Genomic DNA, 24,260 nt, shown 5'->3' on the forward strand with positions numbered 1-24,260 from the left:
TTGGACTGACAGGGCGGGTCAAAGACAACAATTCCGGTTGTTATGTGCATATTTGGCGTTTTGTTGAAGAGCAACACGATGAACCACCTGTCTATGGTCCATTGCTTCATTTATGCTTATGGTTTAAAGTGTGTGACGATGACTGGCATTAGGGATCCAGTTTAAACGGTTTAAATGGAGACTAGTCATTTCACACTGATGGATTCTGCCTGTGAGAAGCTGCTCAGGGCTAAAAAACAACAAGTCCCAAGAACATGCGGCTGTCTGTGCAAACACCTTCCAAACACAGTGAACAATGAAGTCAAATGTAATAGTTTTATTTAAAGCGGTTTGTCTGAAATGTGTTAACACAAGGAATAACATTCACCTTAAAGGCCATATTACACTTTAAACAAATACAACTGCTTATTGTCCTGTTTATACAGATAAAGCCTCAATTCCAAAGTGATTTGAGCAAAATGTTGCTGCATCACATGCTGCTGAAAAGTAATATAAAAACATTAAAAATAAAAAAAAGACAGCAACAAAATCAACCCAGATTACAAAGTTATCCTTAGAACAGAAAATCATCATTTAGTAGTTGACATATTTTCAGACTCATGGTTTTACTTTACAGCAGAAAACAGACTGAAGCATGGGTATGCAACACAACTTTATTGAAACTCTTGAAGCAACATCAATTTACAAACAAGGAAACGGGAGCTTATTGAACATAAAAGGCTTTTTTTTTTTTAGATCCAAAATGACAGAAAAGAACCGAGAAGGGGAATAAACTCCCAAGGGTTGGACCAGCAGTGGCAGGTGCATTTTTTTTATACAAAAAATAACTTATGAAATCTTTCAAGTTTACAGGAATATTGTTAACACGTGGCTTGTGTAAATCGATGATTGGATTTACAACTCAGCTTGTGTTTCAGACTTTAAATGATTTAATATTTCCAAATATCAAAGCAGGCATTACTTTGATTTAAGGGACAGGAAAAATACCACTGATGAAGAACAAAAAAAAAGAGAGAACATGAGTGAGCTTGGGCAAATGCATTCTTGAATTTTGAATTTTCAGTGTGGTGCAAGTTAGTCAGTCACAGTCATTATGAAAGGCCTTTTCAGGATCGTATTGCCTGAGTGCTGCCTCTCGACACTCCTCTGGGTCCCTGACCAGCTCCGCGCTTATAGTTTGGTTGGTAACCATCCTTGAGTAACAGAGGGGAAAAAGGAAAGAGACATCTTAGGTACTACTCTTAGAGAAAGCAAGGATGACATTAACACATCCAGTGTGAGGTCTGAATGGCTCTTTCATACCCTCTGATAGTTCCCGTTTGAGTAATCCCGAGGTGTGTTGAACTGAGTCTGTCCATAACCAGAGTTTTGAGTGTTGGCGAAAGGAGGACGATAACCATCGTAGCCACCTAAAATAGGAAGAGATTTAATTTAAAATGATTTTCTTAAGATTAACAATAAATTAAGCTCATACTCTTTAGCTTATTTCAGACATGCATGCAATTTTACATGACAACAAGCACACGTGTCACGTTAATGTTAGTCACTGCATTCTTATGATGGTCAGTTGAGGCTTCAAAAAAATAATAAAAAAATCTATCACTGATGTAGTCTATAGGATAAGAAAAAAAACCTTTCCTTGATATCAAAGACCTTCTTACTTGCATGACCCTTTGTTCTGTAAAGTTCCTGTTATGTCTGAATAAAGCCATAATGTAACTGACATCGAATGTTACATTTTCCACATATGAGAAGAGCGTAAGTGATTTTTTTTAAAGCATCAATAGGATTTCAACAGGTGAGCTATATAACAATTCAACCCCTGTACAGTTGACATAAATGAGAAAATAAGCTACAGAGACCAAAATAGTTTTTCTACCAGGCTGTAAACGTGTTTATTTCTGGTTTAAAGGCATTTTAACATAAGGGTCTATGGAGATTGACCCAAATGGCCATTCCAAGAACAGCGTTTTTTGGCCCTTTCCTGTTGGCTTAATTTTTCAGCACCAGAGGTTGCCACTCGGTTGTGAGCTTACCTCTGAATCCATTCGATGAGCCTCTGTAGCCATTGATCATGCCCCTGGCATTGCGAGGTCCACCGCGAGACATGCCTCTGCTGTTGTAGAAGGACTGACCCTGCCGGACGAAGCCCGGGCCCTGCTGGGGAGGCTGTTGATGGCCTCCCGACTGGTCTTGGGAATGGAAGGCACCAACTACTAAAAAAAACACAGAGTTGGTTAGCCACAAAACATATGCAAAGTCAGCCAGTCGAACAGGCAGGAAGGCAAATCTGGCGCAATCAATCCAGCAAGTAAACAATAAAGAAAACTAAAAATCAGCCCACCAGATTGCAGTTGTTCTGTCTGCATCTCCGTCTGCTCCACAGGATGCTGCGGCTGGCTGCTGAAGGCTTGGTTGTAGCTGTTCTGGTATTGGCTGGCCTGGTTCAAAGCCTCAGTCTCATTAGCTGGTGGGACCGGGGCATTGAGGTTGAACACCTGAGAGGAGAACAAGGGCCACATTGTTGTGAAGCCAAAATCAGAGGAAAGGTCACAGGCTTATTAGGAGTTAAGTCCGTTACTCATTATTTCCTGGACATTGCCGCTTCACTACAAACCCATACAACTGCAATATTATGAGAGGGCACTTAAGGACTCCACAAGCAATTCCTACTGGAAGTCATTAGTGATTTTCTATTGTTATTCCACTGACAGTGGTGCACAAAGTCCTGACGAGACCTTTTTTAACTGCACGACAGGCCAAATATTCCGGTCTTTGAGTCGACCTAAACATGAAATGCTTTTATTACAGATATTATTTGATACATGGGCAATTCTTCAGTAAGTTTCGTCACAAGTTCCTTACTGTCTGCATTGACTGGAATGGTGCGGCGTTGACATTGATGCCACTGCTGTGTGGAGCTTTGGAAACAGGCTGGAAAACTTGCGTTTGAGAGACAGGTGGGTGAGCTGTAGAGGGTGGAGGCTGTTCCGACGACAAGGACATGGAGGTCTGTTGAAGAGGGGAAACACAAGTTCAGCAGGCCGAAACGTTTATCAATGTCTATAACTATTTAAGAGCAGGTTTCACTATTACATTTGATTTCTTTACATTTTCTTGGCAGGAATAAAAAGATGAGATGAAGATATGATGTATACTGTTAACTGAGGTCATGCCCTGTCAACCTTCAACTAAATACTTGCATAAGGTGGCCATTTTACAGGCTGGGTCTCTGTTTGTATGCTTATGCATTATCTTGCTTTGAGGATTATTAACATGTTTTGACCCTTTTTAAATTAAAAAATATAAATGTTAAATAAGACCCTTGCCCAAATAAAAATGTCTAAAGTTAAACAAAAAGTCTAAAGTTAAATATATAAGAAGGACTAACTTTTTCATACAAAGGGTCTCTTTCAAAGAGCAGCATGTTTACCTGGCTGGGGTCGATTGTTTCTGTTGAGGGTCGAGGATCTGGCGTGTGTGAGGTCTGATACATTGGGGGCGGAGTTGGGGAGACGATAGGAACCTGAAAACAGAGTCAAAATTAAATATTGTTGTTAAAAATGTTTTTAACGTGGCCACACAATCAGTGTTGTCTATTCAAGATTGTTTACTTACTTGTGTGGGCTCAGGTTGGACAGGAACAGTGTTGGGTTGCGATAGCCGGGATTCTGGGTGAACTAAGAAGATCATTGCAACTTAATAAACGAAAAAAGTAATTTCAAGCTATTAAGCATCGTGTTTACACAAAACAAGACATCAGAACTAAGCTTATCTTTGTAAAACATACCTGGAGGACACACCATCTGTGGTAAGTCCATGTTCTGAGCAGGTTTCATGGGCTGTGCTGAGACAATGGCAGGGTCGATGGGCTGTCCGTCAAACTCCAGCATAGAGTCCTGAGAGCAGAGAAGTGATTAGCAACGTGCTTTATATCCACAGTAAACAGTCGTTACTAGCACAAAGTCCCCACCTGCATGAAGTTGTACGTTCCCTGCATCTGTGCCATTAAGTCCTGCACCACCTGCTTCCTGACCAGGGGGTCAGTGGGCGGCACGGGAGACACTAAGCTCAAGGGGTGGGTCTCCAGGGCAACAGGTGAAGCTGCGGGCTGCATAGGCGGCTGCTGCTGCTGCTGCTGCTGCATGGCACTGACTGCCTGAGAGTGGAAGACGGGCAGAACAGGCCAATAAGAAACATACAGGAGGCGGTATAATTGAAAACTGGTATGGAGCTTATTGGATGCTAGTTGTTAAAAGGTGGTGCGCAAGCTACGAGCATTCGTAAACAAAATATTCTGTGAAGATGCAAGAAGTCAACGAGTGTTTCCAGAAGAACTCCTTAGACCCAACATGCAACTCCTCAATGCTGAGGAGGAATTGTAATTAACTTATATTTCATATCAAATATTCATAGACACACTTAACAGAGATTGTTTTAATGCTTTTAGTATTTGGAACAACAGATGTATAGTAATGAAACAAAAGGTTGAAAGGTTGAGTATCCTATGATCTTTTTTGGGATTCAGCTGGAAACATTATTTACTGAAATTAAACAAAAGCATTTAAAACTAATTGGCCATCTTTATCAAATCTTGACACATTAACAGTGAAAATGTATTAATTATTTTTCTGAATTTAAGTTATTTGCTTTTATCAGTACTTGTGACAGTCATGTCCTCGAGCTAACTAAGTGATAAGGGAGATCCATTTAAATGTTGACCACGCATTGTCTCAAGGTTTCCGACAAATGTGAATGACTACATCCATCGTTAGCTGCCTTATAAAAACATGGTACACTACATTTATTCCAGAGACACCATTGCCTTTCAGACTATGTGGCTGCAGCTATCACAACAATCTTTTGAAGAATTCTGCCGATCTGATTGTCAGTAACAATACTGGCAAAATATCAAAAATATCTTTCAGAGTCTGATGTGATGCACAGATGAATGCATCCAATCTAAACAGCACATAACCAGTTTCAACATGACAAAGAAGAAAATGCAGATGTAACGTGATAACAGCGGCAACCACGTTGTTTATTTGAGGAAAGGGCATTCACTTGTTTGAGCAAAGAGTATTTTTTTGTTTAATGAAACATTTTGTTATTATTTCTGTGGCTGCATCTACGGCAGGAAAAATACATCCCTGCAGCATACCTCTGTTTCCGTGGTCCACTCATCCCCCTGCTCCTTCTCACTGTAAGTGCCGTCTGGAATGAACTGTCTGTTTATAAACTGGAAGGGGATTAAAAAAAAAAATCAGCTCAATGCACAAAAAAGAAGATAATATCAGCTCCAAGACTTCTCTGGAAAGGGGGAAATTAATCTCACCTCTGTTGTTTCCACCGCAATGGAATCTGTGAACTCCTCAATTATTTCAGTTTCTGTAAAGAGAAAACTATTTAGAGAATGCAGTGCCGATATCTTTATGGCTTCATTACATGAGCATCTAAAAAACAGTGAGTTTAATGCTGCATGACTTTGGAGAGTGATCAGGACCTGGATCAGCAGTCTGACTCTGCTCTTCTGCTTCTGACAATTCAGCTACTATAGCAGTGGCTGCTGCTGCTGCTGCTGCTGCTGCTGTCGAAGCTGCCGCCGCGGCCACCACTGAGGCTGGCTCTTCGTCCTCCTCCTCCTCCTCCTCCTCACACACTCCGTTTTGGTGAGATGGAACCCGGTCAAAGTACCCACTCAGCAGAAGCTGGTCCAAAGTCTCTCTCAGTGCCTTATCTAGGAGAGGAATAATAAAGTGAGTAATTAAATCGAAAGCAAGCCATACAACCCACAACAATCAATCAAACGATTATTTAGTGAGCTTTGAATTGACCCATCGCTAAGCCACGCCCCTTTGTTGTTAGCTGCTGCTACTACTCAGTCAGCTACCATGGAGCCCACACTGTCACCAACTGCTCTCCCTTGTATTTGGAAAAAATGATTTCAGAGAGGAGCAGACAGAAGGGTCTACAATATGGGTATGAAGGATATATCCAGGATGTCAAACTGATTCAGCAGTTAAAAAGCTAAAAGCCTACAGATCACAGTGTAGAGGTGAACCACCACATCAGCTCCAGACAGAAGACAATGAAATCAAGGAACAACAATGCTCCTGTAAAGCCAGGTAGATTTAATTTACTGTTAGGATCATTAATAAGCAGCACGTGTTTACATCAAGCATACCTTCAGTAGCTAGCGTGGCATTGAAGTGCTAACGCTTTTTAATGATGTGCCAACTTACTCTACTAATGTTAGCTTCACAGGGGTTTGCAAAAAAAATGAAACGTCTTAGAAAAGCTTAACTCCTTCCAACCTCTCCGGGTAATGAGTATCAGTATTACACAACGTTTAGCCAATGCTAGCTGGTAATCCACAAAAGCAGCCTTAAAATAAAGAAAATAATAATTGATTGCATGAGAGTCAGGTCGGAGCAGGCCGAAGCTACGCTATGATTGGCAAGTCTGCGTTCGAGTGTTGGGACTAAGTGAAGGGCTTGCAAAATATATTTGTACTTTCACAAAGTCCGATTGGTCAATTAATCGCGTGCTCTCTGGCCTCTCCCTGCCACGCTACCTGCTGTAGCTCCTCCCACCGAACGTCAGTGATCAAAAGCAAGATAAAATCTACCAACAGCGAGGACAATTATTAACAACAACACCGACTGTATTCTCGAAACGTAATCTCAACTGTTGTCTTTTCATTTTGCTTTCGAATTCGAAACAAACTGGTTCCAGCTTCTCAAATGTAAATATTTGCTAGTTGTTGTAGTCTTCTATGATAGCTTACTGACTATCTTTGTGATTTGGACTGCTTGTCAGACAGCAGAACAAAAAAACAGTGCAAATAGCAGAGTAATCCTATAACTAATACAACTGTAGGTTAGTAAAGTGAAAAATCCCCTTCATACAACACTGTTGACCAGATGCAAGTGAAAGGGTATTGGGGAGAAGCGAGGTGAACGAAGGCACAAGATCATTTAAGTTCAGCAAGCAGCCAGACTGCACCATGCAGCAATCGAATCTAAATAGTGCTTTTATTTGGACCTAAACTCAACATTGTAAGCATAACAAATCTCCATATTTATCTGTATAATTCAGTACGTAAAATGAAAAAAGCAAAGCAATAATCAAAGCTTAAATGTTCCATATACAGGATTCAGAGTATTAATATAGCAGCAACTAATTTCAACTAACTGAAATGAAAAGATATAGTGCAGTAAGTTCTATAAGTAATATATATGAGTAAGTCCATCTCCCTCTCTCTGTGTTTTAATCATAGCTCGTCTTTGCTTTGTTTACAAAGATGGGCCAGTGTTTGTGTGCATTTAATGCATACAAGTCTCTGTTGTGTCCATCTGGATAGCTTATCACTGCCTCTCTGCACTGCGCTCTTATGGCAGGCCGATAATTACCTAAAAACTATGGCAGCATTACCATAAATCTATTATTTTAATAAATCCAAGGCCTGATATGGGATTAAATTTCCTTAATTGTTGACTGACTAGATAATAAATATGATACTATAACAATCATGAGTTGTGATTCACTAGAAAATACTAGAAGGGCCTTTCAACTAGCTCAGGACTTTCCAGTTTTGGCTCTTGAGGCAAAGCAGGTCAACGTTATTTCCTTAACTGCCTCGTGCTTCAGGCGAAGAAGTCTGCTGCTGCCTGAATAAATATCACCCTGAGTCACCAAGTGAGACCTCCTTACTGAGGTGAAAGTGTTGGCCGGTGTCACTACAGTGAACTGGGTCACCAGTATCCTAATGTGGCTCCAGAGATCTGACCAGTGGAACCACAGGCGGCAGGGCCACTGGCACCCTGCCCCGCTGCTGAGTCAGGGTTAGCCCACAGCGCTCAGCCCCGAGCAGAATGCAGCAGTGCGAGTCCTGAGGCCAGATCGCTGAGAATGCAGTACGCCCATATCCCCAGGCCCTGATTTTCACAGCACTGCACACAAGCTGCATTAACAAAATACAATGCACATGCTACATTAACTTATTAAGATTGGTTAGTAGCCTTAGATCATTTGAGAACTTTATAAGCCTTGGGATAACTCAAATGTACAGATTCTGACAAATTACTTATGACCAGCCTCAACACACTAAAAGCTTGCTCAGGACTGCTGTGCCACCAACCATCTGATAAAATGTAATTTCATGTCATGTCACCAATCATTGGTCAATAAAATGCTCTTGACCAGTTTTCCAGGCCTGAGTTATTGGCTTAAATTGCTTGTTTTGTCTGTCCAAAAGACAATAAGCTGAAGCAATTATTACCAAAATATTGAGTTTAACTGCTTGCAATCATTTGTAGACTCCAAGTTAAATTTCACTTACATGTTGTCCCAACCACAGCCTTGTCCTTCCCTTCCAGCAGGTCCCAGAGGTGCACAGATGCTTCTTCATACTGGTCAACCAACCTGCAAGTGTAGAGATAAGTTGTAAGGTTCCCCCTGTTAAAATCGAAAACAAGTCTTTTCTCATCTTCACCCAGATATCAATGCCTCTGACCTACCTGACGTTTTGGTCACGGTCTGGCCCCACTAGCTTGTAGAACTCATCAAAAGATGCAAGGTCTGCATCTGCCAGCTGTGGCGAGCCGCCAACTCCCTGCTTCAGGTCCTGCCGCACGTTGTCCTCTCCCAGCCGGTCCAGAAGGAACTGCAGCTCCAGAATGGTCTTCAGCCTCCTTTGCTCTGCCTCCTCACGCTGCAGCTGCTCCCGCCGTGCAGACTTCTTCACCACCTTCTGGATCTAATGATAATATCCATGAGCCACATAAAGTCAAGTTACTAAAAGTCAGGGTGGACACCACTCTGAGGAATATTTTCACAAAAAAAACAGTCATCCTTACATCTTGTCCCAAGGTTATGAACGTCTTCTGCAACTCTCGGCCAAATTCCAAGTTATATGTGATTTCCTGGAATTTAGTGAGTGCCTCCTAGAAATACAAAAGGAAAATGACACATTGCTAGGTTGTAAAATCTTTTAAAGAATTACAGGATTACTTGTTATGATGTACAAAATGATGAAGGCTTCAATGCACTCACCAGCTGGTCCTGATTGAGACGCTCCCCTTTATCCTTCCTGACTTGATAGTCATCCAGTTTACTCTGTAATAGAACATTCAAAATGCAGCAAACATTTATTAATGTTAATGCATCTTAAAATAGAGACACATTTTGGGGGCACTTCAGCTACAGATTGCTTCTGCGTGGGAGAAGGATCTGGATCAAATGGCTCTCAACAGAACTCACCTTTTTCTTCTCCATGTTGCGGACCTTCTTGTCGAGGACACACAGCACTTGCTTCATAACTTCAGACTGTCCACCGAGTGCAAAATTGCCCATTGACCCTGGAGCGGATCCCACATCTGGGCTGGCAGACTGCACTGTCCGATTTCCATTCATCGCTGAGGGCATCTAGAAAATAAAGTGTGAATGGTTAACTTAAAGAAAAGAGGCCTCCACATATAGATATTATATAAATAAACAAATGATTTATTGAAAATAAATGTCGTCAGAATGAGTTGAAACATGTCAAAACTATGGTTGAACAGACTTGTAAGCCACTAAATGCTACATGATGACTGTTGTGGACAAGATCATGAGATTAGGGCGGCAGTTAACAATTTTCTTTATAGATTATTGTGACGATTATTTGCTCAGGTTACGGTCAATAATAGTGGGAAATGCACAAATCCAATACTCCAGATCAGTATCAGTGCAAATGCAGTTTCTTTGTCAACATCATTATTCATTACAGTTGAGGTATCAATACCAATATCAAGAAAGATTAGGTTGGATCATTGCATTTCTAGAAAATAGTTTAAAATGTCCATCACAGTTTACAAAAGCCCAAATAAACACATTCAAATGTGTTGATTTTAACTGACAAATAGTTCAAAGCCTGAAGGCCAGAGTTGACTCTGTTCAAAAGAGAAAGTAAAAACCTGCGCGAACCACCAAGTGTTCACATGTGTGAAGATTGTATCCTGTCATTTTTTGGGGGCATTTTGCCCTCAAGTGACTGTTCTCACATGTGTTGATTCTCTTACAGTCGATTGATCGATTTATGATCCATCAGTTCTGCATGAGATAACGACAGACACAGTGGGCCAAGTTGAATACATTAACAGATCAGATGAAGGTGACAGGAATCAAATATCAAAGAGTTTACACATGCATCAACAAAAGTAAACATTGTAATACACTTAATGAGGAAAGTGGTGAAGAACAGGTGGTGCACCATCAATGTAATCAAGGTGTAAACTCTCTATATATACACATTAAATATAGCTTCATAACACAAATGTAGCAGTCTTACTCCATCCCTAAGCCTCACACACCACTTACATCATGGCAACCAGCTACCTTTGGTCTGATCTGTGCGTTAAATGAAGGGAGGATGCGTTTGAACCCCGCATTTCTCCTCTGCACAATAGTTTCACTACACATGCAGCCACAATGATGCATCTTCTGCAAGCAGCTGGGGGGGCTAACAGTGCCTCCCCCTAAACAGTGTGGTCATCTTGTTATCTCTGAGGTTTGGTAAAATGGCCCTTGCCGCACCACCGCTAGCACAGCCCATTGACTGAGGTAGCATCTTCACGCATTGCTAGCTTGGTTGTCTGGAAGCTACAGCGACGCGTGCTAACCGAGCAGCCGGTCGGGAGCGGCGCTACCTCGGCTAGCATGACTCCGGATTCACCCACCTTGATGGTATGTATCCACAGGGGAGCTTGCTAGCGAAATGTAAGAAACGGCCAAGTTGTTATTATTGTTGTGTTGCTTTATTTTCTCTTTCACTCTAGTGTGGGATCCGCCCCGCCGGCCTCACCGACAACTGAGACGGTACGAAAGGCTGAGAAACTCTTTATAAAGGCGAAGGTCCGGTTTTAGCTGCCCAACATATGCCTGAACATAAAAACACACCAAAAGAAATCTGATAGAGTGTATGTTTATTAATAACAATATATTCATCTACAGAATGGAAATGGGTAATCACATTTTTAATTACAGGCTAACTTTGCAGCAATTAAATATTATTAAGTTGCTATTTGTGATCAGGCAAAAAAGTAAACAGCCGCTTGGCAGAAAATCTGCACAATCATTAGCTTTGATTAGGCTATTCTATTCTAACTCTCTGTGCCATATACAGTGTTTCTTTCTTCAGCAGCTGGCTCATCCGGGTGTAAGCATGTGCTGGTATGTTTCACAGCTGCCTAACTACACACATTGCTCATGACAATGCATGACTGTGTTTTCAGTTTTAAGTTCAAGTTCAACGTGGTTTTGGGTCATTTAAATATCCGAAAATGACTGTCACTGAAAAGACCTTCTTAAAAGTTACAAATCAAAGTTAAAATTTGAGTATCTTCTTTGCAAAATATTAAGTTGCAAGCAGTGTGGCAAAAATCTAATTTCAAATCAAGGCACCTAACACACTACTAAAAAAACTAAATATAGATATTTTAAGATTTCATCCATGAACCAATAATAATAACAACAATAATGATTAAAGCAATACAATAATACATTTTAAACAAGTCTAAAAGTTATTTTGGATTTCTGAGTGGGCCCAATATAAAATCGGCTACATGAAGTGAAGATCTAGGGCTGTTTGAGTCAGCATGAGTCAGTCAGACCTGTCCAGAATATTTTGCAAAACAAATGTAGTACATCTGTAAATTGGAATAAAACAATATTTATAACCTATTTAGTTCAAAATATGCTCAGAAATTCTCTATACGACTGATTACAATTGTTTTTACAGAAAAAAAAACCAAGTCAACTATTCTATTCAGCAGGAGAGTTACTGAACACTCCTTGCCCTGTGCTGCCCATGTGGTCTTCCCGTTCTGGAGAAATGCATTCATGTTATATAAATCCAGATGGATGTGAAATTGACCATTGATAGATTATACTCAAAAGAATGAAAGTTATAATTCCCACACCAGCAGCCCCACCTCTAACACTGTATGAGAGAAAGTGCACAAAAATATGTCACTGAAATCCTGATGTACAGTATTTTATAATATATTGTTCATGTCTAGAAGACAAACAAATATCACCCTGCCAATTAAACGATCAGAAATCCATCTGCATCTCATGCATCCCGGCTGTCCTGACCCCAAATAGACAAACTCTCCCGAACACATTTCATTCAAGCAAAAAAGGAAATTCAGTTTCCAATCATGCCAATTCTTTTCATATAATTATCCCTGCAAAAGTCAATGGAAATTCTCATATATAGGGATGAACACAGCTGTTTCCATACATCATGCCAATGCTGCTATATGTACTGCCGCCTTAAACCAATAGGTGTCAGTAAAGCTCAGCAGTGTGAACAACAACAAAAAATGGATGCAGTAAAATTGACTATAGAGAAAAAAAATTCAGTTTATGTGCATCCTTAGACTCTGAAATATGTAGACTCAAAATAATTTGCTAATAAATTGTTTGAAAAATATACAATTAAGAGACCAAAACATTTGCTTGCTTATACACAAACAGCACATATACATACGGAATAAACGCTGAAAACAAGTGATTACTTTTTGGAACCTAACAGTTCTAAAATATTTGGGGCTGCATTTCTATTTCTCTGTTTTTGCTTCATCAGGATTTTAAGGGGAGCACACAAACCAGAAGAATGTGAATCCAGCTGACTTTTGTTTTGCCAAATACAGGAAGCAGTTAACATGGCTGCACAGCTTTTTGATTGCACTGTTCCACTGAAAGTGTTTTCTTTTAAGGATAATACTGATTATGGGAGGATCCCGAGGGCAAGAGAAGCTCCCTTTCAACGAGTGACTCATTTCCGCAGCCTGCTGTATTTCAATCAAACGACAACACAGTCCACCGGCCATTTTCTAAAAAAATTCCAGGGTGTTTCCTTGTCTGACCTCTGACCTTTACAGCTTGACATTTAAAACTTACAGTGAATACAACAGTTATTTAAACCAATGTGGAAACGGTGAACAATAAAACATCTCCACCTCAGTAGACCTTTGACCGTTTAGGAGGAGGGCTTTGAAACAGTTGCCAATTATCACTTCACTTCAGATTAGGCAGGAAGCAGTCGGCTTTGCTATTGCGGTTCCAGAGTTCGTGCTATCAAAACGTCAACAATACATCCACGATGCCTTCATTTCAGGAAATGGGCCTGCAAGTTTGTGTCCAGATAGTCCATGATGTATGGATAACGACCTTTGTTCCATTACTAATTAATAGATCTACTTGAATCTCTAATGATTCAGCAAGATGGTGGATAATGGTTGTATGTCCTGCATCGGCCTTGCTATACTTTGCTATTTAGTATAGTACTTGTGACTTGTAGTAAATTCACAGTATTTGCTGAATGATGGAAGAAATAGCTGTTAAGTAGAATGGAGCTGTTTGCTTAGTGCTGACTCTCATTTTCCAGCTTCCCTCAAATTCCACTCTGCTTTCAACTCCATAATGCTCTCAGTACCAAACAGGCAAAACAGGAAGCTGGACATGAGTGACACCACTTCCCAAAGGTTGGCTACATTTTTAACTGTTTGCTCCCCGAACTCCACATTCTGTACAAGCAGAAAATGACCTGTTTTGGCCATGACATAATATAAATTATTAAATATTTACAAATCTTATTTTAATAATTCAAATTGAAACACAAAGCGTGCATTTGGAAGCCTAAAGACACAGATCAGGGTTTTATCGCCTAATGACAACAAGCTGTTTTTTTATGGTGCGCTGTAAGCTGTGTTACTCCTATCATACGGAACCATCTGTAGAGAACCTGTCTATCGGGGTAGCCACGAGAGGGGTACCATCATGCAAGTGTGTGTGTGGGGTGGGGAGGGGAGGGTGGGTAGGAAGTTAATGCATTGTGCACCAACCCCCCAGGAAAGCTTAATTTGTGCATGCCAGTTGCACATCCTCTGGGCTTTGTCACTCAACCCCACAGGAAGAAGTGGATGACTTGGGTGTCATATCAGCACTGACTTTCTCTTCCCTTGTTTCTCGTCTATCATAAATTGGTTCTGAGCAACATGACATTTTGGAGGGTTAAGACAATTTCAATTCAATTCAGTTCAGTTTATTTTGTATAGCCCAGAATCACAAATTACAAATTTGCCTCAGAGGGCTTTACAATCTGTGCACATGCGACATCCTCTGTCCTTCCCTCACATCGGCACAGGAAAAACTCCCCTAAAAAACCCCTTTAACAGGGAGAAAAAAGGAAGAAACCTATGGGAGAACGACAGAGGAGGGATCCTTCTCCCAGGATGGACAATCAAATTACAAAGACTTGTGTGCAAACAAACACTGCACAAACCCACTGATGCCAAAGATTCTATAGAATATTGCATTTTCAAAGAATATGCAAAAGACATTTCATGTGTTGAAATAAGCAAATATTGAGAGTACAGTATGTCATGGGATTAGATTAGAAGAAAAAACGTTTTATTTTGAGATGGAAAGTTTATAATTGACCTTGGAAAAAGCAGTTCACAAAAACCTTCACCCTCTTCATGTAATATGATGAAATGTAGATGTTCACATTTAGTTTTTTCTTTATGTACTTGTCTCTTTTGGTTTAAAAATTTGAGACTGACTTGATAAGATCCAAAGTTCCACAAAAGCCACAGAGTGGACCATGTGGGGAGATTGACAAGAATTAACCTAAAATCTCAATTTGTAAACCAGCATGGACTAGAGGTCCTTAAATTGCTAATTAAAAAAATGTTACTAGAAGGTCTAAATTTCCATGACTAGTGCAAACTCATTATGCTGAGGAACAGTGTGATAAGGGGAGCTCCAGATCAGCTGTGGAGTGGACATTGTGGTGAGATTGTTTTTATCAGCTCCCTAGGGAAGTTAAAGGGCGGATTTTAAGATAGTGGCAATTTTTATTTAGTTAAGACTAAGGCTTCCTTACAGCCATTGCACTGTGCTGTTTTGTTGTAGAAAGACAGTATGCAAAAACAGGAGAATATTTTTCATTTGAAGAATCTGTAGTTAGAGTTTTATCTCTGTCAAGCTGCTCTGCTTTCTGTGTAGCTGGCAGAACACAGTGCCATGCTCACCTTGCTCCTGGGCCCTCTCTGTTTGGTATCTATCCAGTGAGCCTACACAGTCCAACAACTGCCAAAGGATGCATTCAGCCTGAATTTAGAGTTTGCCTGCAATCTTCCTCTGATGCATCTGGCTGAGGAGCTGACTGTGGTTACTGGAGTTGAGGTGCTTTATCTCGTGGCCCAGTCCAACTGCTGTCTGTGTCCCTCCCTCCTGCAGGCAGCCCCCCAGGCTTTGGCAGCAGATAAGAGGAAGAGCCCACAGCAGTTCTGGTTTGAAAAGGAAAGGCTGCTAGACACCATCTATGTAGAAATATCACTCCATTCATTTCTCACTAACACAACCTTCAAAAGAGCCTATTTTGGGGGTATTTCACAAAATAAGTCTTCTGCAATTGTCAAGTGTTTAGGCCTATCTTGTAAGACAAACCCACAGAGGAGAAATAGGAAACTATGCAATTTATCAACCTTGCATGTTGACATAATATCTGTATTTTATCTTACACAATTTCAACAGTGGTGGAAAATAAGTAAATTTACTCGAGAGCTTTATATACAAACCATACTACTACTTTAAGTATATCCTTTTATTTACTTTCTCCCTCCACTCAACTACATGTCAGAGGGAAATATTGTAATGTTTACTACATTCATCTGAAAGCTTTAGTTACTGTTTAAAAGGCAGATCTTGAATTCACACACATTATTATCATTATTACAACATTATCATTTCTAAATGTTATAGCTTCAACCATACAACCTATAATATACATAACATGATAACTGTCAATTATGCATAAGGGTACTTTAACTTTTGATTTGTTAAGTATATTTTTGTAATAACAGTATGTCCGATCATAATGAAGAAACAGATTATAAACCCTTTTCTTTAAACAACCCTCTTAATTTTAGGCTATTCCACAATACTATGTCATATTATTTGTATATAAACAATATGAATGACTAGACAAAAGGCTTTTAATATAACTTAAGAACACCATAATGTTCCCTGGACTTGGTCTGCATGTGAAACTTAGCACTTCACTCTTTTAATATGTAGCCTAACTTGTATAATACCTTGTACCTTGAATTGATACTTTTACTTATGAATACTTCTTTAACAACTGGGTTAGTAAAGGTTCTGTATTCAAAAGAATACAGAGGAATATAGGCTAAAAGTACATACAGAATATCCAGAAAAATTACCTTAAAATATCAAAAGTAAAAGTACTCAATGTAGAGTCACCTCTGCTAGACAAAAATTATAAGCCTTCAAGGTTGAAAGATAATGTGTCTTCAATCTTTTGTGCACACGGCTTATTACCTTACAAGGTTAAATATAATCATGATTTTGGGGCCTTTAGGGGCTTTCCTGTTAGTTATGTTGTGGGACAATTAACAACTTGGTGACCTTCATAAATCCCAACATAATGTTGCACAACTCCAACCTGAATAGTTCTAATCTGCTACATAACATACACTACACCGTCTTTTACATTTAATCAGATTTTATTTTCTAGAATCCATTTATTTATTTGTAACAAAATATAATAATATTAACTTTCAAATACAAGTAGTTAGGTAAAAATGAATACATACATATCAAATAATTCCCCCTGAAATGTTGTGAAGTAGAAGAATAAAGTAGCAAAGTACCACTACATCATAATTATACTTCTTGAATAAATGTGCTTACAGCCACCGTTAATCACGGCAGCCAGAGAGATTTTTTTAAAACCTGTTAACCGAAAATTGTCTCTAAAAGTTGGCTTATAACTGATGTATAAAACATTGGTAAATTATTTTTTAACATTGATAAAGTCATAAGTAAGAACTTTTGTCTTTTACAAAGTGTCAAGTCAGAAGATCAGACAGTCTACAAGGGAAGTAATGAGACGCACTGTAATTACAGAGAAAATACACCAGGCATGCACTAATTATATAATTCCACTCGTTATCTTTTGTCCTATCGGCACTTTGGTGAAGCAAAGCACATAATGACCTCATTAGTCTCAGTCACGACCTCCAGCAGCACACAGGCTGTGTGCGGTGTTTAGCTGTCGCTTTAAGACCGATTTCCCCCCATTGTCAAACAGTCGTGAGCAGGAAGAGGGAAACGAAAGCAGAGACCGAGAGGGGGCCCGACGTATTTAACCACGATGCTGCAGCCGCACAATAACGGTGCCCGCCGCGTCAAACGGAGGAGCGCGTCTGCAGCCTGCGCGCTTCAAAACAAAACCAAAACCGACTCACGCACACACACAGATCCCCGCAAGTGATCCGATTGATGGTGTTTTTCATTTAAAAGAAGGGACAGTGAGCAAATAGTCTGTGCGGGGTGATACGGTATACTTGAGAGACACATGGAAGTGTCAACGCGTGTTATTGCCTCAGGAAATGATGACAGTGTCCTCCATCACCGCGTAGCTGCTTAGAGCGAAATTGTCTCGTCTTGCGGCCATTTCAACAGGACTCAATTGGCAATTCATTTATAAACACACAACAAGCCCCAACACCGGCGTCTCGGGAGCAGGTGCTCCAGTCCGCCTGCAGGCAGCTGAAAACCTGGTCTGGACCCGGCTGGACATCATTGGACATGTCATCCGCCATAGAGAGGAAGACGATGGAAGCAAATGAGTGAGTACTTTATAGGTATAAGCTGGCAGATATATTATTTCTGATATGTTAAGGGGGAAAAAAAAATACCTCCAAAAGGACGCCTCATCTGACAGACAGACTCACGTGCAATAATTGAATATGTCTGATAGCTTAGAGGTCATGAATCTCCTGATGATAAGCAAGACAAATGATCACGTTCATGTCCCAAGAGCAGAATGTTACATGTGTAAGGGAGTAAATATAGCTCTTGGCAAAGGAAAAGTTCAGTGTTTCCCAGAACAAGTGTCCTAAAGGTAGGCTAAGACATTTAACACTGCGGGCTGATTGTGTAAAATTATTTCACAGTTTATTTTATATACATTGCTTTAGGCATTAAGGCCTATAAGAGGTATGTCCACCTCAAAAGCTGCTTCCTGCTACCTGGTCAGAAACAAACTTTGCATCCAAACATTATTCAAACAGACAGACTTGTATTTTAAATTCTAGTGGAATAAAGAATACTAAATATGTCAGGCTTTGAGATGATGCACACAACATATACAATTTTACATATGGTGCAGCCACAAAAACTTGAAGGGTTCTTTGGTTTGAATAATAAAACCATCACATGGTTTCAATTAAGAGTTGGAACAATCCGATACAGAACATATATTAATAAGAGGTTTTAAAAAAAATCTTAAAGCTTCCTGTTTGGCAAGAAAATGTGAAAATTGAACTTTAAGGCGTTAATAATGTAGTTTGTTTTGTGGCTACAGTTGTGTATTTAAAAATATCCAATGGCTCCCTCAGGTGGACAGCAGCAAACTGCAATTGTACAATATTAGGATGGACAGTTTAGAATCAGTGGACCAATAAATGGCAATTCAAGATCATCTTGGAAGTCTGGGATTTGAGCTCAATTATTTAATATAAAATTATTTATATAAAAACAATTATTCTGTTGTGGGAACCAGGTAATTAAATGAATTGAGTATTTAAGAAAACAATCACTTGATATCCCTAGAATATTAGATTTTTCTAATAAGTTTTCTGTCTTGTAGGGAGCCGGTGGATGAAGTCCTCCAGATGCCACCGTCTCTGCTGACGTGCGGCGGGTGTCAGCAGAGCATCGGGGACAGATTCTTCCTAAAGGCCATCGAGCAGTACTGGCATGAGGACTGCCTGAGCTGTGATCTGTGTGGCTGTCGACTCGGAGAGGTGGGCCGCCGGCTCTACTACAAGCTGGGAAGAAAATTATGTCGGAGAGACTACCTCAGGTTGGTTTGTTATGATTTAATTAAACAGTTTGTTAGTTAGCGAGACCAAAGTGTTTATGTCTATGTAGCCAAACGCCTGGTATATATCTTATTCCTCCGTGCCAGAGCCCTCCTTTGTTGTCAGAAAATTTCTAAAAACACATAAATGAGCCATATTGCTGCACTGGGTGACATGTTTCTGCATTACAGAGAACATGTGCGCTTAAGTTTATTTTAAGTCAATCCCACCAGTTACCTGTTCTGGTACTGCAAATACTCACAAGGTCGGCAGTTGTTTTCCACAGCTACAAATAGTATTTTCAAAGGGTTTGCTCTAATTACACAAATATAGAATATTTACCGGCTATATGCTTTAAATAAGTGCATTTTTATACATATATATAAGAGACATTAGGAAATAGCTTGGTCCTGTATCTGGATTTTTTTTATCCTTCTTGGTAGACTTTTTACTTTTATAGTCTGCAGGAAAGTGCAAAGGCAAATGATAGGGGATATTGAAGTAATGCTAGAGTTTTATTTAGGGAACATGTGTTGTTTATGTGTCAGGTAAAGAATTAATTACTAACCAGGCAAAGTGGGCAAAAGCCACAGGGCCCCTGAAAGTCCCACTCTTACCACATTTCGGTAGAAATTTGTTGTTTGTGGGAATTTGTACAATTGTGAATTATAGCCTTATCTTGTGACCCGGTCTTGCTGTATGTCAAAATGATTAAGACGTTTATTATTTTTGTCAATATTGTGCTTATTGAGTTTAATCAAGTGACCACAAACTGGATCACAGAAATCCTGAGGTCAGGTGGTGTTATTCCAGAATAGGTACATGACCAGGGGGAAAGATCCACAGCAGTTAAATAGGGATTCAAGGGATTCCTTAAAGTTTCATGTTTTCCATCTAAATATCAATATTAAGCTGATATCTTCTCATCCATTCAGGCTTTTCGGTCAGGACGGTCTCTGTGCTTCCTGTGAGAAGAGGATTCGAGCATTTGAGATGACGATGCGCGTGCGGGACAAGGTTTACCATCTGGAGTGCTTCAAGTGTGCCGCCTGCCAGAAGCACTTCTGCGTGGGTGACCGCTACCTGCTCATCAACTCAGACATTGTGTGCGAGCAGGACATCTTCGAATGGACCAAACTCAACAATAACAACATGGTTTAGTAGAAAGAAGGAATGTCACTCTGCCTTTTTCCCACTGGATTCAAAGGGAATGAACCATTTATAAACTAGACTTTTTGCAGCCTTTGCAGGCTTTATCATGCATCTGACATTGAATTTATTCTGCATTGCTCCCTGCTGGAGACGAATGAAGACTGCACCAGCAATAACAGAACGCTTTTCATCATAGACTTCATCCTTGAATGCTGGAAATATTTAAACATGCAATAATAGTTGTTTACATACACTGGATTTTTAGATCTTTAGCAATGAATAAAGCCTAAGTCTTTGTCAAGTTTATTTTAGTCAAACACTGTTTTATCACTTCAGACTTATCTGTTCAATGTGTGTTCAAAGTTTTCAATGAGAATTTCAGCTAGGTTTTATGTTATGGTTTGTAATTTCCTGAGAAATTCCTGAGAAGAACTACGTGACTTTGTATTCATTATAGGGGAAATAGAAGCTTTGTTAAAGGAGTTGCTCCATTTAAAATCAAAGGAAATATTAATTCACTATTAGAAGCTTTAACTCTCCATTTATGTTGAATTGTACGTCTGCCTGCCAACAAATTTCACGTTTGGATGTTTATCTAACCTGCTGGACTGACTGTCTCTAAATAACAGTGTTTTTCATAATTTTTCCAGAACAGAATTATTTATATAAGATTTGATTTCATTAGGAATTTACAGATCTGTAAATTGTTACCAAAAAAGTTACGACATTTCAAGTTATAAATGCAATACAAAGTCCATATAAAGTCCTGATCAGAATGATTGTGCTGTATTGCCAGGTTGAACTGGCAGCGCCCTCTAGTGATCGAGGGATCACATGCAATACTCATTTTACTGACTTTGGAGCTGTGTGTCTTTTGTAATTGTTACACTTCTCTGGACATGCATCCATGACTTTTGGATATTTACAATAAAATACATTTTGATTTAGAGTAACACAGATAATCTTTGGCGTGAATGTCTTTCTGGGAGTTACAGATAAACCTGAAATCCATGCATTAAAAGGAATAATAACAAACAAGCTGCGCATACTACATAGCAGATTTTAAATATAATCAGTCAGAATTTAACTAAAACGACCCTGATTTTAATTGTGCTGTTCAGGGACACTGCTGTGCAAAAAAAGAAACGGTGGGAACTGCAAAACAAAATCTAATTTTGAATGTTCAATAGCCGGTTGTATTGAAAAGTTCTTGTTTTAATCGCCTTTGAACGACACACACATTGTATCATATCCTCTCAGTAGAAAGAAAATTATGTGGATTTATTGTACACAAACAGCAAAACAACAACATACTATAAAGATTACTCTATGCAAATAGAAACTTGGACACAACTATGAACATTAAGAGTATGTAGAAAAGACTGAGTGTGTTTTAACGGAATAACAGTAGAGTCTTATTCTTTATATGGGTTTTAGCCACAAGAGGTCCCTAAAAGATCTATACATTCCAACCATCCAATTATGAATAGATGAATCAGTTATTAGGGTAGTTTTGGCCATGGTCAGTGAGAGCTGCTGAATGTTTTACTGTTCATTTTTGCAAATCTATTATGGGATTTCTCTCATAATAAACTCTCCTTGCAGGGCAAAAAGAGAGTGAATACTAGAGAGCGAAACAAAAGAAATTGATGTTAATGAAGTCATGATGTTTTGGGCTGCAACATTCACTGTCTCTGGCTTTTCCTTCATTGCTGTCTGTCTTCAAAGCTTGTGTCCCTCAGTGTTTCCGCTGTCTTCTTCATGTCTGCCAGCTGTCAACTCACTCTGAGCTGGCCACAAGTCGTGCTCCTCCAGTGCCGTCGCACAACCCCTGCCATCCCCAGTTATCTTTACAGACATCAAATCAATAATTGAATCCATGAAATGCAATTGCGTATGAGGTTGGGAATGAAGGCGCCTGACCACACCATATTAGCGGCTGAGAGAATCAGCTTTAACTGGTGATACAAAGTTGGTGAAGAATGTGATCGGGAAACAATTTCCTATAGAGACAAGGAAGGGAAAATAGGAGAGGAGGGTAAAGCGAGAGAGCAGAGCACAGAAGCTCCAGGATGATGCCTTTATCGTGGCCTGACGAAGGAGGAGTAAAAGAAACAGATAGAGTCAAAAACCCACCCAGGCTGACATTGTGCTTATGCTGAAAGAGAACCTAACACTTTTTCCCACATTACAGATAGAATATACTCTAAAGGCACACAGAGGGATGCTGGGCCTTTGCTCATTTGGAGGTCTGCAGATTAAAGAATCGTCAGTGTGGCATTAAGTAATGCTTGAGGAATGGCTGCAAAGAAAAAAACTACTGCACGGTGGTCTCAACAACAAACCAGCTCCATATTGAACACCAGGCTTAAGATATGTGTAGATAAATAACATAGTAACTACAAAAACAAACAGTATCGGAAGCAGCTCAGTAATCTACACTTTACTTTGTTGACGTTGGCTTTACTTCCTGTTTGTTTGGGGTGTCACAAACCACAACATGCGTATAGAAATAATAATGATGATTATTGCAAAAACTGCCAATTTCTTTCCTTCAAATAACTTTTTCTTCTGACTGTATTAAAACCCCAATATTCAAAAAAGTGGTAACTTTGAAGATGACGAAATACAGAAATGACCATAAAGCATTTTTATTACATCAAATAAAGAAATATTTCATGTTCTGTTTGTTATTTAGGCAAAGTATGAACAAATATCTATTCCTTTTGTTAAAAAAAAAAGATATGTGTTATCCTACAAAGTGATATTGTTTAAGGGCAGTTAACTCTTGATCCCTGTTAGACCAAACTGTTTTACTGTATAACCAAACTAGCAGCGTGGCTCTATGGATGGCAAAGTTGATCTGCTGGTCAGTCGGTAAACTGAAATATCTCAACAATTGCATTGATAAGATTAAATTTTGAGCACCATCAGGTGGAAGTGTCAGATGGAAAGCCACATGATTAGGTATAGATACCCATGGTGGATGAACCCTACAACCCTACCTAACAACTTTGGTGATCCCTTAACTTTTCATCTAGCACCATCATCTGGGTAAACTTTTAATTTGTCAAATACTTGGGTTTACAACCAAATAACTGCAAAATATTTAATTTTAATAATATTTAATCTGTTGATTACTGTTAATTAGAAAATGTTGATGAAAATGTTAAACTGAGATGTGTTAAAATATAGTTCAAAGCATCACTGTTCCTTAGTACGGCCCCACACAGATCGTATAGCATGTCTGAAGACTTTTGTTTACAGCTGTGGTCTCTGGGACCTCAAACAGAAGCAAAGCTCCTTTTTCTGTAAGCAATTCTTATACTGTTAGTAAAAGTTATTAAATATCAATCTGATAACACAACGTTAAGTATCTTTTTTTGAGCTGCCACGGAAACCTGGGAGTCCGACACAAAACTCGGGGGTTAAAGGAGGACGTTGCCTTTTATCTGTGGCTCTCTTTTCTACAAAGAGTTCACTGAGTTTAATGAGACTTTGAGAGAGTTTAGGGGATGCCAGGTCTCATCTCACGACATTCACACAACACAACACACCGGTCTACAGAGACCCACAGCATCGGCCAAGCGGCCTGCGTTGCATCGGCCAGCTCTCCTCTGTTGCCCTGCAGGCTGAGCTTTGCCAGAGCACTGGCCTGACTTGCACAGCAGCCTCAGCAGGACTCAATAAAGCCCTGTGCCTCTTGTGTCATCCCTACCAGCTGTACACAAGGCCGGGAGTGTAGTGCTGTGTTTGTGTGCTGAGGCAGGCCTGTTTCATCTCCAGTGCCCATGTCACAGCAGTCCCGTATGGGTAAACCTTAAAAACATCCAGCTGTGGGCAAGGAAACCAAGGAGACTTTCTGAGGATGAAACCACAACAGCTCGCAGCTTGTTTTTATCAAACAGCTCACCCCACTGAAACAACCGCCAATGCATCGACTTCACTCTGCTGCAGTGTGCAGTGTGAACACTAGATGGCAGTTCTGGTCCAGGTGGACGGGAAACGCACAAGAAAAAAAGAGTCTGTATCTGTGCATGTGTAAAATAACTGACAGGCCGGTTAAGGGAGATCTGGTTTTCGAATGGATGCCAGTTCGAGAAAAGATTAATTAGAACTGAACTGAAAGTGATGAGCCACATTCAAAGCACTACAGACATGACAGTG

General features: G+C 39.8%; 2 protein-coding genes across 3 annotated transcripts; one reads left to right on the plus strand and one right to left on the minus strand.

Moving 5' to 3' along the window:
- Positions 1-333: 333 nt before the first annotated feature.
- On the minus strand, positions 334-10,864 carry caprin1b (cell cycle associated protein 1b). Of its 2 annotated transcripts, none has more exons than XM_054619543.1 (18): positions 10,719-10,864; positions 9,262-9,426; positions 9,055-9,117; positions 8,859-8,945; positions 8,520-8,758; positions 8,342-8,424; positions 5,504-5,737; positions 5,336-5,388; positions 5,162-5,239; positions 3,974-4,159; positions 3,791-3,899; positions 3,619-3,680; positions 3,434-3,526; positions 2,866-3,012; positions 2,345-2,498; positions 2,037-2,213; positions 1,303-1,409; positions 334-1,193 (listed from the first exon to the last, which is right to left on the minus strand). In XM_054619543.1, the coding sequence occupies exons 2-18, from the start codon at positions 9,424-9,426 to the stop codon at positions 1,107-1,109; spliced, it is 2,124 nt and encodes a 707-aa protein (XP_054475518.1). In that variant the 5' UTR covers positions 10,719-10,864; the 3' UTR covers positions 334-1,106. The 2 variants fall into 2 exon arrangements, with proteins under 2 accessions (XP_054475518.1, XP_054475517.1); XM_054619542.1 differs by having other exon boundaries at positions 335-1,193; positions 2,037-2,216.
- A 6,620-nt stretch (positions 10,865-17,484) lies between these two features.
- lmo2 (LIM domain only 2 (rhombotin-like 1)) lies at positions 17,485-21,045 on the plus strand. The gene is made up of 3 exons (XM_054620163.1): positions 17,485-17,705; positions 18,728-18,943; positions 19,877-21,045. Exons 1-3 carry the CDS (start codon positions 17,665-17,667, stop codon positions 20,100-20,102), a joined length of 483 nt encoding a protein of 160 aa, XP_054476138.1. The 5' UTR covers positions 17,485-17,664; the 3' UTR covers positions 20,103-21,045.
- The last annotated feature ends 3,215 nt before the right edge of the window (positions 21,046-24,260 follow it).

The sequence above is a fragment of the Anoplopoma fimbria genome, chromosome 19 (genome assembly GCF_027596085.1).
Source record: "Anoplopoma fimbria isolate UVic2021 breed Golden Eagle Sablefish chromosome 19, Afim_UVic_2022, whole genome shotgun sequence".
In the NCBI taxonomy this organism is placed as follows: Eukaryota; Metazoa; Chordata; class Actinopteri; order Perciformes; family Anoplopomatidae; genus Anoplopoma; species Anoplopoma fimbria.

Excerpts from the sequence above, each read along its gene's own strand:
- caprin1b (XM_054619542.1), bottom strand. The coding sequence starts at position 9,426 with ATGCCCTCAGCGATGAATGGAAATCGGACAGTGCAGTCTGCCAGCCCA. Across the intron at positions 9,118-9,261 it reads GCAACATGGAGAAGAAAAAG|AGTAAACTGGATGACTATCA; the intron begins GTGAGTTCTGTT and ends GTTCTATTACAG. Across the intron at positions 5,389-5,503 it reads GAGTCAGACTGCTGATCCAG|AAACTGAAATAATTGAGGAG; the intron begins GTCCTGATCACT and ends TTCTCTTTACAG.
- lmo2 (XM_054620163.1), top strand. The coding sequence starts at position 17,665 with ATGTCATCCGCCATAGAGAGGAAGACGATGGAAGCAAATGA. Across the intron at positions 17,706-18,727 it reads AAGACGATGGAAGCAAATGA|GGAGCCGGTGGATGAAGTCC; the intron begins GTGAGTACTTTA and ends TCTGTCTTGTAG. Across the intron at positions 18,944-19,876 it reads TGTCGGAGAGACTACCTCAG|GCTTTTCGGTCAGGACGGTC; the intron begins GTTGGTTTGTTA and ends TCATCCATTCAG.